General features: G+C 33.5%; 1 protein-coding gene across 1 annotated transcript in view; it reads left to right on the forward strand.

The window, feature by feature from the left end:
* Nucleotides 1-428: 428 nt before the first annotated feature.
* Nucleotides 429-16,668, forward strand: part of LOC106102968 (muscle segmentation homeobox-like) — a 20,586-nt gene continuing 4,346 nt past the window's right edge. Inside the window, exon 1 of the mRNA XM_013282589.1 lies at nt 429-1,377. Coding sequence (XP_013138043.1) covers nt 993-1,377 — 385 coding nt within the window. The 5' untranslated portion in view covers nt 429-992. The remainder of the gene's footprint in view (nt 1,378-16,668) is intronic.

Below are 16,668 nucleotides of genomic sequence, written 5' to 3' on the forward strand. Positions count from 1 at the left end.
GATATTAATGAGACAATGAGACATTAGCTCGCTACAAAATGCCTCCGTATTCGCGAATAATTAAATCGTAAAGTCCCCTCTACGCCGCCTACAGCCATCGACTATTTACTCCTTTTTCATTCAACACAATAGCTGCTGCAATCCAACATCTCTAATTCCCTTACGTTACTTTCATACTAGGAAAACAAGCAAAAGCCAACCTTAAAAATAAAGATTTAGGGTTGTAAATCAATTGATTGTGAAGTATTTTATAAGGCGTACTAAAGTGAGAGAGTTAATTTGAGCGCGACGAACCCCGCCTACCCAATATCGCGTTTACACACATGTCTGGTGGTAGCGTCGTCCCGTTCTCGCCGCGCCGGTTATTAAAATTCCTCGGTCGGTAGCTGCGTCCCTCTCGGCCCCCTCTGCAGCAGCGCAGGGAGAGGCGGTCCTCGGAGCGCTCTTCGCCCCAATACCAGCGCGATTTGCAGCGAACGGCCGCGCGAAACGTTACGCGGACAACGTACTTGAACGCTTTCGCGATACAAAACGTACTTGACGACGGGATTTTAAACTGAAAACGGACATTCGATATTTGAAATTGTGAATAAGAAACCGCGTTCGGATATTGCAGTGTTGCAATTTTAATGGACATATACGGCTAAGTTTTCAAATGGACTCGGTATTTGAAATTTAAAACATTAAAATTGTTTTAATTTGTGTAAATTAATTACTGTAATCAATCTTTAGACTTGTAAGTTACGTAACGAGTGCTATGGTGCTAAAAGTGACAATTAACGTGCTATAAAAATAAAAAGGTGTCAAACTATCATCGAAACACTTCGCTATGGACAATAATTTAGAAAAATTTGCATAAACAAACTTCTAATTAGCCATTTTGAATTCCAGCCAATTATCAATGCATAAACTCAAAACACAAATCAAATGACGTTAAAAATGTTTATAATCGCGATTCAAGCGTAAAAGTGAGATGCAATCGAGTAGATGAAATGAAGACTTCGCTCGTATGTGATCGGGCTGAAGCCGCGGAGAGCGGCGGTAAAGGGAGAATATCATTTAGTGTTGACTCCCTGTTGGGCAGTAAAACAGAAGCACCTAAAGAAACTGTAGACACGAGTAGCGTTGACGCCGAGAGTGCAGTCGACAGCGATGATAGCGACGTTGATATTGAAGACGTCGAATCCAATGCTGGCGATGAAAGAGACGAAAGGGAGAGTAATAATGATGGAGAGGAAATGGAAAGCAGAACCGGAGTTGTTGTTCCACAGCCGCTGTTGCCGCGGTTGTACCAAGGCCCAGCGCCGCCGGCGTGGCCTTTCGGAGCGTTTCCCTGGATGGCACCGAACCCAATGTTCAGAGCTGGATCTCCAAACAGTGAGTATGGAATTTCATAGTTACTTAATCAACCCATTGCTTTCGTTGTGTACAACAGAACCGATGGAGTTTAAACTACCAAATTATTGCGTTACATAATTCATTATTTAATTGCGAATACTTTACTGGGAGACGAATTCAAAGTTTCTCGAAAATTCAACGATTCGAGGAGAAGAAATAAATTGTAACTACAATGCTATCAATTATAACGTTTGATTAAATATACTTTGAAGTTAAAAGGTGAGCAATTAAAAATTTTATCGTAGTAGTTTCTGTTTGTTTATTGTGAAATACATTTGAATAGACTATACTAAAATATTTATTACGTTTATATTATTCAATATTCTCTTTTTCCTGTATATAATTATACACACATGTACTTTACGCATTGTTTCTATAACAACTACTTAACTCTACTTAGAGCCTGTCTTACCTCTGGCTGATACATACTCAGATAGCTTCAAATGATGTCACTGTGTGAGGTAACAAATCCGATACTTTACACGTTGGATTGTTATCAGACAATTGACAATTTGGTCGGACAAGCTCTTAGGTATACTTATTTGAATAATAAGGAGTTCATATTTGGTTAAAATTAAACCGAGAGTTAAAATAAGCAATTACTTTCACAGAAAATGTACATTCGTTGTATTCAGTGTTCATTTGCGTAATAACAGATCGATTAACAGATTTTTTAACCACTTCCTTTAACTTTAATTGACACCTCACGTCAAATGTTAGCGGTAAAGGAAAACTCATTTATTAGATGGCACACGAGGACGCGATGACGCATCGAAGATTTCACCTCAGAATACGATACTAATAGTTATTGAATAACTAGCTGTTCCCGTGCGACTTCATTCGCATGAAGTTATGAAAATTTTATTTTATTGTTTACATTTGTCAAATTATGTCATTTTGACATTTGTAATTGACAAATGTCAAAATGACATGATGACAACCTTGCTTCCTTGATGTTGGCAGCAATTTATGGTCTCTTTCCCACATTAGGTTTTTTATCCAAAATATTTACCCCCTAAGTTTAATATATAGCCTTAAGCATAACACAAGTGTAGGGCTTTTTATTTATAAGATAATTATTCAGAAATATGTTGTAATGGCTGACATCTTAGGCAACAAAGAAGTGTGTGTTTACGCTTTATTATAATAGTATAGATGAAGAATTTTTAAACCCTGTATTGGAGAAGTTTCAAACAGATAGAAAATAAATCGCTAGTCGATCTAGATTAGGTCTGGGGCGCTTTTTCCATTAATATGTCTACACTAGCTGTCGCCCACGAATCTATCTGCGCAAAATTTTAGAAAATTCGCTATCCCATGTTTACGCAAAGACTATGTTCTACATCTGTGCCAAATTTCAGTTAAGCCGTTCTAGAGATACATGGTAACAAACATCCATTTCATCTAGACTTTCGCATTTATAATATTAGTAACAAGTAATTTCTGTAGCATCTACCCTTCCATATGGAGAGTTTTTATATTCCTCGTCAAGCTATGCCTTCTTCTTCATCTAACGGTGCCTCACCGACTAGCGAAGGTTGGCGGTCAGTTCTGCAAATTTTAAATTTTCTCCAAGTATGCCTAAACATAGTAAATTAGATACTACTAAAAAACGTTTTAGAATAATTTTCACTACTTCTGTGAACAATCATAAGAATATGAGCTTCAACATATATATGTTTTCATAAAATATATAAATAAAATACAAGACTTTATTGTAAAACATCTTTCACGTTTTATCATATAAATGTATCTTAGTGAGCTATCTTAACGCCATATCACGACTTAATTTGCAATTTTGTTACGACAAAGATGCCGCCCGGTATTTAAAGACCTTACATTTGCTTACGACCAATCGCTAAATAGATATTTAAATTCAAAGTACTGCTTACATCTATCTATTATCTATACATATAATAAAATTGGAGTGTCTGTTTATTACAATGAATTTGTTTCAGTTAGCAGGAGTTAATATAATTTGCATTTTGTTTTATTTTTTCGAAAAAGAAAAACCTGCCCAATTTTATAGATGAAATATCCATTACTTTTATATCTATCGATACATACAATAAGATTGGCGTGTCTGTTTGTAATATCAAAAGAAAATTCCAGATTTCGGGAAGATGATGTATTTGCGTTACTGATAACGAAAATCGCGTTTAATTTTTTTTTGTCTGTCTGTCTGTCTGCAAGCCGCGTTTGTTCCGGGTAATCTCCGAAACGACTGAGCAGATTTCGACCGGACTTTCATTATAGGGCATATTATAGGTTACTTTTTTATCTTAATATGGCATGGACGAAGTCGCAGGTAACTGCTAGTTACTATATAAAATGTTATTTATACTTTCTTATGAAGAGGGAAGTTTGTTAGCATGGGTGTGGTCAACCAATGATGTAGGGGGCTAACCGATTATCAAGGGCGGATAACAGTAAATATGTGTTCTAAGACTTTTTTAAAATTTTCTTTTGTATAGAATGTAACATTTACACTTTGAATTAATTTCCAATTTTCCATTTATTTTTTAATTTTCGTCTCTAGGTTGAAGCAACTCTACCAATCTTACTAATCTTACTAATATTATAAATGTGAAAGTTTAGATGGATGTTTGTTAGAGTTTGTAGCCTAAACAGCTTAACGGATCTGGATGAAATTTAGCATAGATCTAGAGCATTGTCTGGAAGAACACGGAGGCTACTTACTTTTGTTTTTTTTTTAATTCTACGCAGACGGAGTTGCGGGCGAAAGCTAGTATTAACTATTTTAAAGTATTTTTATCTAATTTCTAAATAACATTCACTTGTTATTTTAATGAACAGCCTATGTTAAGTTAGCTATATAACCAAAGTAATACTTTAACTTATGATAGCTTTATTTAGTAAATCCACTAGTTACAGGTAGAATTAAATTAATTTAAACTATCCCATGCTCCTATCAGATCGGTAAGGTCAACAGATCACAGACTATCGCGAGCCCACAATCGTTTTAACTCTATCGCCGAATACGTTTTCTTACAAGTATGTTACCTTCAGATTGTTAAAATCGTCACTTTATAATCTTACTAGTTAACGTAACTAGACTATACACGTGTCATTTTTCAGTACTAAAAATCTATACAAATATTATAAAGATTTGTATTTTTGTATGTATTGTAATAACTCTAAAACTAATTGGACCATTTTAAAAATTCTCACACTATTAAAAAGCTACGTTATCGCTGAGTAACATAGACTATTATATGTATATTTTTTTAATTTCACGTAGACGAAGTTGCGAACAGCCAGTTACAAATAACTATTTTAAATAAAATTTAACCCTTAAATGCGCACTATTGTAAATAGAACATTCAATAAAAAGTATAAGTTTGGATGTTAGATTTTTTTTATTCTTTTTTCTTTATTATAATATTGATCTTGCGTTAAATATGATTATTTTTGAAAGGTTAATCACGCATTTAAGGGTTAATAATATGTAAACTAAACACACCTAAAGCGTGTCGTAAGTGTAGGGTGTTTTATTATAGGAAAAATTATCGAAGAATATGCTGTGATTGTTGACATCCTACGCCACAAAGTAATGTTTATTTACGCTTTATTATATTGGTATATATATACATAGATGACTTGATGTTCACATTTATAAAATTTAATACGTAATTACGTTACATTAGATTATATAATTTATTTCAACGAATTACTGTCAAAGGTTAGTGACTGTATTGTTTACAAATCAGATAGAATTTATTTAATTTGCGTTTAATTTAAGAATGCCCTTGATCTAACGCTCATTAGAATACAAAGGTTTTTTTCACTTTACGACAATACAAGGACGTTTTGTTTTATTTTTAGCAAATTTTTCCTTCCTGTACGTGCTACCGAAATGTTGACGACAAACACGTTTTAGTTATTAGCTGTTCCCATGCGGCTTCATCCGCATGAAATTATGATTATTTTATTGTTTACATTTGTCAAATTATCAATAGCAAATGTCAAAATGACATGACAAACCTTGACAATCTTGCTTCCTTGATGTTGGCAGCAACTTATGGTCTCTTTCCCACATTAGGGTTTTTATCCAAAATATTTACCCCCCCCAAATTTAATGGCGTTAAAATATATAGCCTAAAGCGTGACGTAAGTTAAAAAAAAGAATTATTCAAAAATATGCTGTAATTGCTGACAAATTAAGCAACAAAGAAGTGTGTGTTTACGCTTTATTATAATAGTATAGAAGTATAGATTATAGCCAGACTATATTTAAACTATGAACATAAATAGTAATTGAAGTGAAGTAAGTTAAGAGAGTTTACAGTTAAAACACTAACCAACATTCAGTAACCTTTTAAAAGTGTAGAAGTTAGAGAAGTGTTTTATTTTAAACTAGCTACTGCTCACGACTTTGTCCGCGGGAAATAAAAAAGTACCCTATGTTATTCACTGATAACGTAGCTTTTTAATGGTGAAGGAATTTTTGCAATCGGCCCAGTAGTTTTTACGTGAATCGAATACATACAAAAATACAATTGTATACCTTATACGATATATATATACTTTCTTTTCTCCTCAACCTTTCTTGTTTATGTTATCTATCAATCAACGCTACTTAAATAATTCGGTTCCCAACTTCACGCTGTGCTACAAACTGAACGAATTATTTTACCATATTCTCTTAATGATCTTTATGACAAGAAAAATGATAGCCCCATAATGGTGGCAAAAACACGCGTTGACATATGCCACTCTAGATTGTCTCTGGCCCATCGACATCTGACAGAATAATATTTCATTAGCAGAGTTTAAGAATTAAAAAAAAGAGAACGTCGGTGGTTCAGGGGCTAAAGCATGTGACTTGTAATCTACAGTTCCTGGGTTCTAATAACGCCATGTACCACTGATTTTCGAATTTCATAATAACATAATTTACCCGAAGTTCTTATGGTGAAGGAAAACATTGTGCAACCTGCATATATCAGCGAAAAATGAAAACAAAGAGAGAAAGTTTAAAATTGTCTAAACGTCACTGTTTATGGATAAAATAGTTACTTTTTAATGGACGTAAAAATATATACACTTGGGTTAATTTGTTCTTGAAACTCATCGTAAATTCAATATTCAACATTACCAAAGTCGTACCCCACCACTGACTGACAGAAGCTCAGATAACTTAAATATGACGTCACTGTCAGATAAGGCAACAAAATCCGATATTTCCATCATATATTTTACACCTTGGATTGTTATTAGACAATTTACAATTTGGTGGGACAGGCCCTAAGACTAGTCTCACGGTCGAAATCAATATTCTATCCTTTAGATCTGTCCTAAAAATATTTAAAACGCTTCGAATAGTAATTTAAAATTCATTTGATCACTTAAAAAAAAAACATGTTTGTCGATGGTCATTTTTTAATATACATAGATTATATTCGAGACAAATCGATTAAAGTATTATACAAACGCGAAAATTCGTGTTGCATCAAAATGTATTAATCATATACCTTCTATTGTTATTACAAAATCACGAAACGGAAATGTAACGGATACAAAATAATAATCGATAAGTTTTCAAACATCGATTGATTGCGACGATTTTCTATTCGAACATTTGTAATCAATTCAATACGTTCACGATACACTTTAATTAATTTACTTTCTTAATCGATAATGAAATTGAATCGACACAAAGCGTGACAGCACATTCGTGTCAATTATTTGATTGAAGGCCAAAGGAGGCGATTCGTATCGACGATCGAACGAAACACAGTCGAGGAATTTTATTTCCTACCCTAATGAAATGTAAATTGAATACTTGCCAGAGTAAAGGTTACTTCGCATTAGCTTTTAGTCGAATTGCACATAATTTAGTAAATAAACGTGTCAATGCAATAAAAAAAAATCGAGTACATTAGCAAATTTAACGAGTCGAGATCGTACTATTTTTCGGATGACTAGAGCATACTATCATAGTCTCTGCCTACTCTCATCTGTTAAGTAAGTGTGAACCGTTTTAGTCGAGTTTACAAGTTAAGATAACGTGTAACTTTCAATACACCTCTCTACTACATTAGTATTGCAAGCGATTTTTACGCAATAGACAATATTTAAGCTAAATTATTCACCTACCCGATTAAATTAGTAACCTAGTGGAAACTAGCCTCAATACGAGAGTAGTAATTATATCTTTTATGACAGCTTCCAGTACAAAGAGAATTTAATGCTTTGATTGTATAATTACAGTTCCTATTACTAAATTGTATTAACTACATTTTGATCGTTGAGTGTCACCGCAATGGGTAGGAAATAAATTTCCTCCGCTGTACAGTTAATTTTATTTTAAAACAACATTAATATGTAGATTGCCCTTTATTTAAGCAATGACCTAAGGTATTTTCAATTAAACAGGAAGAAGGTTAATGAATAATTCGTTGAAATAATTTAGGTACTTAAGGTTACCATTCTTAACCAAGTTTGTGACATCCAAATTTATCTTAGAGAATAACTTAGATAACTCTCTTGGTAGAAAAACTTAAATTATTAGTGTCATCCATTACACATTACTAAATTTGCGTATAAAAGTTTGAATAAAAAAGTATTTTAGAAACGATTGGAAATGAAAACCACTTTATTCCGTGATAATTATCTTGACCAGTGAAATTCGCAACTATAGTATAGTACCACAAACTTATCTGACCCGGTATGAGTAAATGATCGGCACTTTTGTCTTTAAAATAAATTCCTATCGGTATGTCGCTGTCTTCTGTTGGTGTCTAGGATCGCAAAACAAGCTTCACTCTATGCCAGATGAATATGTCGCCCTAAACACTATAAGTTATCCATATTTTCTGACGGAACCACAAAAGTTATCATCGGGCCAGAAAAGTTAGTGGTACTATAATTAACAGCGATCAAATAGTATTCGCAAATATATCGTAAATCATTTGTAATACGTTGTAACGAGCGACATGCGTTGTGATCACATGTCTCAAGCCTACACTGGGAAAAAATATTCCAAGTAATTACAGAAATCGAAATGGCGTCTCGCTTGATAGGTTACCACTTATGGTATGCTTTAGTGGAAATGCACTCTAAAAACCAATCAGCAATTTCCCTGTTTGAAATCTAATATGTTTTTGCGATTCATTTTAAACTACTTGTTGCTCGCGACTTCGCTCGCGTGAAATTAAAAAAGAATAAAAAAAACATAAACTATGTTAGTCACAGATAAATTATCTTTCTAACGGTGAAAGGATTTTTCAAATCGGCCCAGAAGTTTTTGGGTTATTTCAATACATACAAAAATACAAATCTTTCCAGTCTTCCCACTTTCTTCCATTTTTGAAATCTGAAAAGTCAAAATGTAGGAATATTTGCTTACTTTTGGGTTACCTCGTTAAAAAAACTAAATCCATCCAACCGTTCCCTTATACAAATTATATGGTTATCTATGGTTAGCAACAGTGTCATACAGATTAAAAAAGCTAGAACATAAAACGATATGTCGCTAACCAAAGGTCTAACAAGGGGCAGCCATTTTAAAAAAGTTAGCTATTCCCGTGTCCGTTACACATTTCTAAACATTAAAGTATCCATTAATAAATAGTATATCCAAGGGAAAGGATATCTTTTTTCTCTCTCTTTCATAGCTGTCCATTCATCGGAAACTCTAATGATATTTTCATTCACGTTTTTTTATTTACGGTACTCGTTGAAACCATCTGTCGTCCCTTCCTCTCTATAATTGCAAAAAAATCAAAGTCCAGTAATAAATAAGATTTAATTAATAGTAATTAAAAATACCGAGCAACGCGAAAGCTGATATAATTATGGATTTTAGCCGACTACAGCACCCATTATGGTGTTGAAGAAATACCAAATGTCATTTTAAATAACTCTTGCGATAAAAGACAGCTGTAAGAAATAATGAGTGTATTAATTGCATATGTGAAATTATTCTCAAACAGAACATTAAGGTCGAGCACACCTTTGACTAAACTATCGCACAACTGTTGTGCGATTGTCGATTGTTTCGCAGCTTCAACTCTAAAAACAACTAAACATCGAGTAGTGTGCGCACCCCCATATATGGTAAGCTAATGTTAGGAATAAAATTAGTACTGTGCTATAGAATTGGCGCAACTCTAGATTATCGGCGTAAACGTCACGTCCCTAGCTGACAGCTGTCAATGTCACTAGAAGTATGGATAGATTGGCGCGCATCCAGAGTCCTGGCGAGAAGTGTTGCTCTGAGTTTAAAGCGACAGTATCAATTAAATAAGTTGTCTAAAACTAATAATAATCAATGCGAGACTAAACAGTTATGCGATGGTTTAGATTCAGTACGCACACGCTTACTAGTTTTACAAGCTCGGCTAAGGGAGCAATTGCATTGATTACTTAGTCCCTGGAGTGAAGGCTCACATTCGGGCTAACGACTAATAAAAACGATTGATCGATATAACGCAAAAGTCGTGCGGGGACTAATCCATGTATGCGCGGAAAGAAAAGTAAGGATATGCCTGTAGCCTAGCTGTTGCTCTTGATTTTGTCCATGTGAAATAAAAAAAAAACAGTCTACGCTACTCAGTGATGACATAGCTTTTTTATGGTGAACAATTTTTAAAATCGGTCCATTACTTTTTGAAATATTTCCGTACATACAAAAAATACAAATCTTCCTCTTTGTAATATAGCCGAATTCTGAAACGATAAGGCCACATTTAAACTCCAAATTCCTTAAAATTATTGTCGACTACTAAATTTAAGATTTCATTATTTTATTTTAGTACAAATTGAAATCAACATTAAGCGAACGTATCGTAATTAATTGTGCAATATAAATAAAAAGGAAGACATCTATCTTAAAAGGTAGTCCACAGGCGTACAAGCAATCCAGTTTAAACTGGTAATGTCCTTATTCGTTTGTGATTCGACCATTTCCAATTAACAATTCCGACGAATTACAACGTAATATGGGCAATGTAATCTTTAACTAGGTGGAACGTATTTATCTTAATTGCAATTACGGATATCAGCAAATAGAAAATTCAACCAATACGAAGTTAGACAGATATATTGAAATATAAATAAGGTGAATAGTCATATTACTAATATTATAAATGCAAAAGTTTAAATGCATGAATGTTTGTTAGAATTTAACATAATTTTGTTTAATTCCTCACAGACGGAGTCGCGTGCCTTATATAGTAATAAAATATTAAAGATGCCTATAGTGAGATTAGTACCTAATATTTAGTTTTCGAAACTTATTTTTGTAAGCAAAGGATTTATATGGGAAAGGGGAAAGGGACCTTCTTGAAGGAATGGGGTCGTGATTTGAAAATACCACCGAGAACAGACAGTTCCAGTTGTGTATTCTTCGTACTTTTAACTTCGTTGAGAGGACACACTAAACACCTATAGGAGATTAATAAAGAACACTTATTGAAGACGTTAATTATAAAAAAACAAAATGTTAGAGCTGGTGCACACCTTTGTGCGATTGTCGATTGTTTCGCGGCCAATTCAACTGTTTAGTTGCACAACCAAAAATCGAGTAGGATCGCACCTCCATAAAGGTAGAAATCGAGACTAAACAGTTGTTCGATAGTTTAGTCAAAGGTGCGCACACTCTTGTACATAGTGATACGTTATAATAAAGCCTTGTATGACAGACAGCTCTCTAATGGGCCGCCAATATGACATCCGGAGTTAGGAAAGGAAGTCAAATACCGTAACACTATATGTGGGCCCAATTAATCCAACTGGGTGTAACTCTGATTAAATTTATATAGAGTTTACACATTAAACGTTTTACTACACTATAAAACTAATTAAAAAATGTACCTGCGTTGACGTTGACGTAAATGCGTAAATAGCATTCTGTTCGAATAATTCATTACAATAACTACATATGTTATTCAAAATATTCTTGTGTTAGTATGATTAAATGTTTGTAAATGAATTAGAAATATAGTTAAATGACTAAAGTCTGATAGATTTAAATAAATTAACAATTTATTTATGGAAGACTTAACTAAAAATTTAATTCCTCTATACGTTAAAAAAAATTTAATTTACATTATGAAAATGTTATGCGATTTATTAAGGGTTAACCATAGGTTTTTATGAATGTAAAATGTAATAGTACAACGGTCGCTGTGTATGGAAATTGTCTTGTTCAATTACATTTAAGGATTAATTTGGAACGAAATATCTTTAAAATGTAACATTTTTAAATCTTAACAGCAATTAATATCCTTGAGTCATCGCATTCGTACAACTTTCTGCTCTTACTAATGTTATAAATGCGAAAGTTTAGATGGATGAATGGTTTGTTAGACTTTGTAGCCTAAACGGCTCAACAGATTTCTATGAAATTTAATGTAGCTGTAGAGGACAGTCTGGAAGAACACATAGGCTACTTTTGTTTTTTTTTATTCCACGTGGAGGGAGTCGCGAACAGCTAGTACTTTTGTATTTTATTTATCTAGCTTTTAAATAACTTTTAAAAAATGTTAGTTACTTAGTAGTCAATAAATTCATCTGGTGTCTCTTTCTCGGAGGGAATTTCTACCTTTATACGTCAAGTTTTTGTACGTCTCGTATGTCTAACGCTTCATGTTACATTCAATGGAGAAATTTAAGACTTTAAAATATTTATCCAGATAATTTATTTGAAATTTTTCGTTATATTCCGATAAATTACAATTCTGATCACAGCAGAACTTATTACTGGTTAAGTGATTTCACACACGAAATTTTATTTTTTGCATAAATTGACTTGGTAAATCTTTTTTTCTACGTTCCTTTTAACATAACCTAAATCCAAATGGAGCGATGCTCAGTGTAAAATGTAATTAAGAAAGCCAACCCTTACTCGAATAAACGTTGCCGAAATTAAAAATGTTAATTAGGCAAATTTCAATAATTAATGACGAGATTCCACCAATTACCGGTCCTCGCGCACACACTCGTATATTACATTAAAGCAACCTTAACACTCACTTGAATCAACAAAAACAGTAGCAGTGGTATTCGAATTGTGCCCAAATGCGACTCGTCCGAGGATATTAAATAAATAATTACACATTTGTCCGATAGTCTTAAAAAGCGGAGTGACTGCGACCGACCGTATTCCGTATTTGGCGGACTATGCCGGCGGGTTGCGCCGGCGCAGGTGACCGCCAATTATCGAAGCTCGCAAAAAGCTCGCTCGGACAAATTGTGAAATTGTAAGACCCTTGACTCGGAGGCATTGGCTTGCAGGGAAACACGCCTATTGGAGACGCGTTCTATTACATTCTGGGGAGTAAATACGCAAGGGTTACCAATTGCAAATTCTAACCAATAGATATCTTACTAATATTATAAATACGAAAGTTTAGATGGATGGATGATTGTTAGAGTTTGCAGTCTAAACAGTTCAACGGATTTCGATGAAATTTGCCATATATTTATAGATGTAAATAGTAGATTAGAAGAATACTTGGGCTACATACTTTTGTTTTTTGACCGATTTCCCAAAAGAAGGAGGTACTCCATTCGTCTGTATGTTTTTAAATTTTATTTTTTTAATACCACGCAGACGGTGTAGCGCGAAAGCTAATACCGTTACAAAATCATCATCATTTTGAATAACAAAATGAAATAATTTAAAATTTAAAATAAAAGCATCCATCGTATTATCTACTATCCTGTCATTTAATATTTCTTGAAAACGAAATTTGAATTACACAAATTAAGAGTCATGCAATTTTCTCTACTCCTAGTATCTAAGGCACTTCCCCACCTGCAATCCTGATAAAGATATTGCTATCTAAACGGACTGATCTGTATAGATGGGTAGGTCTTTGCTTGGATTTTCTAGCTTTTGCTTCGTTCAGAAACTCGCCTGTTGATCTTAATGTTAATTAATTCTATCTGGACTATTAGTTCGAACTCTTGCCTTCACTAACCGCCAAGATAACGAAAATCATATAGGCACAAATTACCTCGTTTTATAACCTGTCCATTTATATAGGTCAGTGGCTAAACTTTGTCATTCTCGTTTGCACGAGCGTCTTCCAGTGGATCGTGAATCGTGCCTTGTCTGTGGTTTTTTTTTAATACCTTAAGTTTTTGAAAAATATTCAGCCAGAATAGAATGATCAAACACAAGGATAAACGCATATAGACATGCTTTTTACTTTATTAACAGACTATGATAATTGCTACAATCCATTACCTTTTCTGAAGGGAAAGCGCCCCTGTATGCTCTTTTGTTTTTCACAACAGCCGCCCATCAAGCATTCCTTTTTAGTAAAATCGCATAGTAATTAGTTAAGCGTGAGTGTTCGATGTTTTTAAGTCTTAACCGTATCGATGCCCCTTTAAAAGCATGGACCTACATGGAGGCATGTATGGAAAACATTCTTTAATTGGAAACGAATGCATCCATTTTTTGTTATCCTAACGTTATCAATAATAAAAATATTTTATTCATAAGTAAAGAATTTTTATGGCTTTATCAACTACTCGATTATTATTTTAAAAGGGTAACTATGAAACATTTTACTCCTTACACATATTTCTTACTATTATTATAAATGCGAAAGTTTAAGGATGTTAGAGTTTGTAGCCTAAACGGCTAAACGGATCTTGATGAAATTTGGCATAGATATAGAGGATAGTTTACGTAAGAGCTCATAGTCTACTTGCTTTTGTTTTTTAATTCCACGCGGGCAGAGTCGCGGGCGATAGCTAGTTATGTTATAAATGCGAAAGTTTGAATAAATGTTTGATGATGGAAAACCTCTCGAAGAATCTCGATAGAATTTGGGACAAATACCTATAAAACCTAGAGAGGATGACTAACTCTAACAATCTTTATTTATAGGCCTCCCTAAATGCAAAATTGTGCATTAATATTTGAACATTACTAAGGGACACTTTAAATGCTGCTTAAAAGGACCCTACATTTAAGAGATCGCTAATTAAGAGCATTTAAAACTAAATGGACACAAAGGGACTTAATGAGTACGCGATTTCGACAAGTTTAGACAATTGTTAAAATATCTCAAGTTTATTAGTTTTTTTATTAAAAAATTGTTTTCAGTATTTAAAACATGCGTTTTATTAAAAAAAAAACTATAATTTGAACCGTTTTTACATATTCACTAGGTAAAACTATTAAAATGCAATAAAGTGTACATGCGATCTCGGCCATTTTCCGGTGTGTGACTAGTTGTGCATCAACGATTCAGCAATGCTTCTAAGAAAACAGATAAATGGATAATGTATTCAATTAGTTCCACGTAGATACGTTAATTGAAGAGATAAAATCATCTCTGAACATGAAATTTATAATAAAAACAATCTCTAAAATCTTTTAAAGCAGAGTTAAAATAAACACAGTATTTTAAATTTAATTTTTAGAGTATTCTTAACTAGCTTACGACTTCATCCTCATAAAAAAAATCAATAAATGAAGCCTATGTTAATGATCTTCTTCTTAAAGTGCCTCTCCGACTAGCGAAGGTTGGCGGTCAGTTCTCCAAATTTGACCTTGTCTCTTGCGAGGCGAAACAGTTGGGCGGCACTCGCAATTCCTGTCCACTCTCGGATGTTGCGTAACCACGTTTTCTTACGTTACATGTTAATGATAACGTAGCTTTTAATGGATGAAAGAATTCTTGATTTTCATGACCCGATATAAATGAACATAACTACCAAGTACCAAAAATACAATAGATATCTCACTAATTAAGAAAAATCCACAATTCTCAAAAAAAATCCCTTTTGTATGTTAACTTTAAAAGTTCGTATATTATCTGTGAGTAGTTCAGTTCAGATTCTTGTTTATAGCACATTAGCTTTTGCCCGCGACTCCATCCGCGTGGAATAAAAAAAATACCGAGTAGTCTATGTGTTCTTCCAGACTATGCTCTACGTCTATACCAAATTTGATTGAAATTTGTTCATCCGTTTAGTCTACAAACTCTAACAAACATCCATCTATCCATCTAAACTTTCGCATTTATAATATTACGAATAGTATGATTGGCGGATTGTGCCGGTGTCGTGTGTTGGTTTTATTCTTGTTTTATTCTGTTAGTCGTTCCTAGAACAAGAATGCTGGTTGTCAAGTTTCTTCATTTGCCAATTATGTGTTTAATTGTGTTAAATTATTTAACTAATAGGCACACTTAATAGTACGTGCTGAGAATAAATAATTAATGTTATACCAAAGATCGATAAATAAAAATAATAAACAGACGATGTGCAGCTAATAAGAATTGAAAAAGTAAACATCGATTGCATAAAATCGTTATCGTGTAATGGCGGACTAAGATGGCGACTTCTCTATCTCACTTTAACATATACAAAGCACGTATTAAGAACGAGATGACAATATTAATACAGATAAGGAAATGTGTTTTTATTGTTTTCAACGCAGTTATTCAGTTTAAAGTAACAACTTTTTTATCGCGTTAATTGTAAATGAATAGACTGGCATTGCCATATTTTGCTTAATTGTTTTATTGTTCAGAAATTGAAACAGGTAGGTATTTTATCAGAATAAAAGAACATTTTCCCACATGTTGTTTTAATTGGAAAATCGAACTCCAGTTAAAGTCAAACGTAAACGCTATATTTTTCTATTTTCACTGTTGTCGAGGGAGATATTTATTTTTGCTTACATATTTTAACACTTATCAATTTTTTACAAATTTACGCAAGAAGTTATCTGTTACAAAGGCTTTCTATAGATAACTTAAAATGTTAACTATCTAGCACTGTGGCCTAATATTAGTCCTTACCCCTTTCCACCCTTTTCTTAAGAGGAAAAGATGGGAAGGAAAACTGGATTTGACGGTGGAGGAGACGCATAGCAAGGGTAAATGTCCTCTGTATGTGCGTCTCTTCCTCCGTCAATTAAGGGTAGGCAACGCATCTGTAATTGCGGATGTTTATGAGCAGCGGTCGTTTTCCATTTTCGTGGATTCAGGTGGCCGCTTGCTCGTTTGTTACCTTATATTATGAAAAAGCACATATTTTACAGTTAATATTTATGACTAAACGGAGAACAGAATTAAATAGTTAGGTTTTAAGCTTATAGTAGTTCGTAAAGTATGTATTTTCTAATTTAAATCTAGTTTAAATCACGCAGCGGTAATATACAAATTAAACCAACATATTACAGTGGCATTCAAAACATTGAATGCACAAAATAATCTATCCAATACAAGAGATTACAATAATCCAATTAAATGGAGACATTGACAACTAAATCCT

Source organism: Papilio polytes, unplaced genomic scaffold (assembly GCF_000836215.1).
Source record: "Papilio polytes unplaced genomic scaffold, Ppol_1.0 DF823890.1, whole genome shotgun sequence".
In the NCBI taxonomy this organism is placed as follows: domain Eukaryota; kingdom Metazoa; phylum Arthropoda; class Insecta; order Lepidoptera; family Papilionidae; genus Papilio; species Papilio polytes.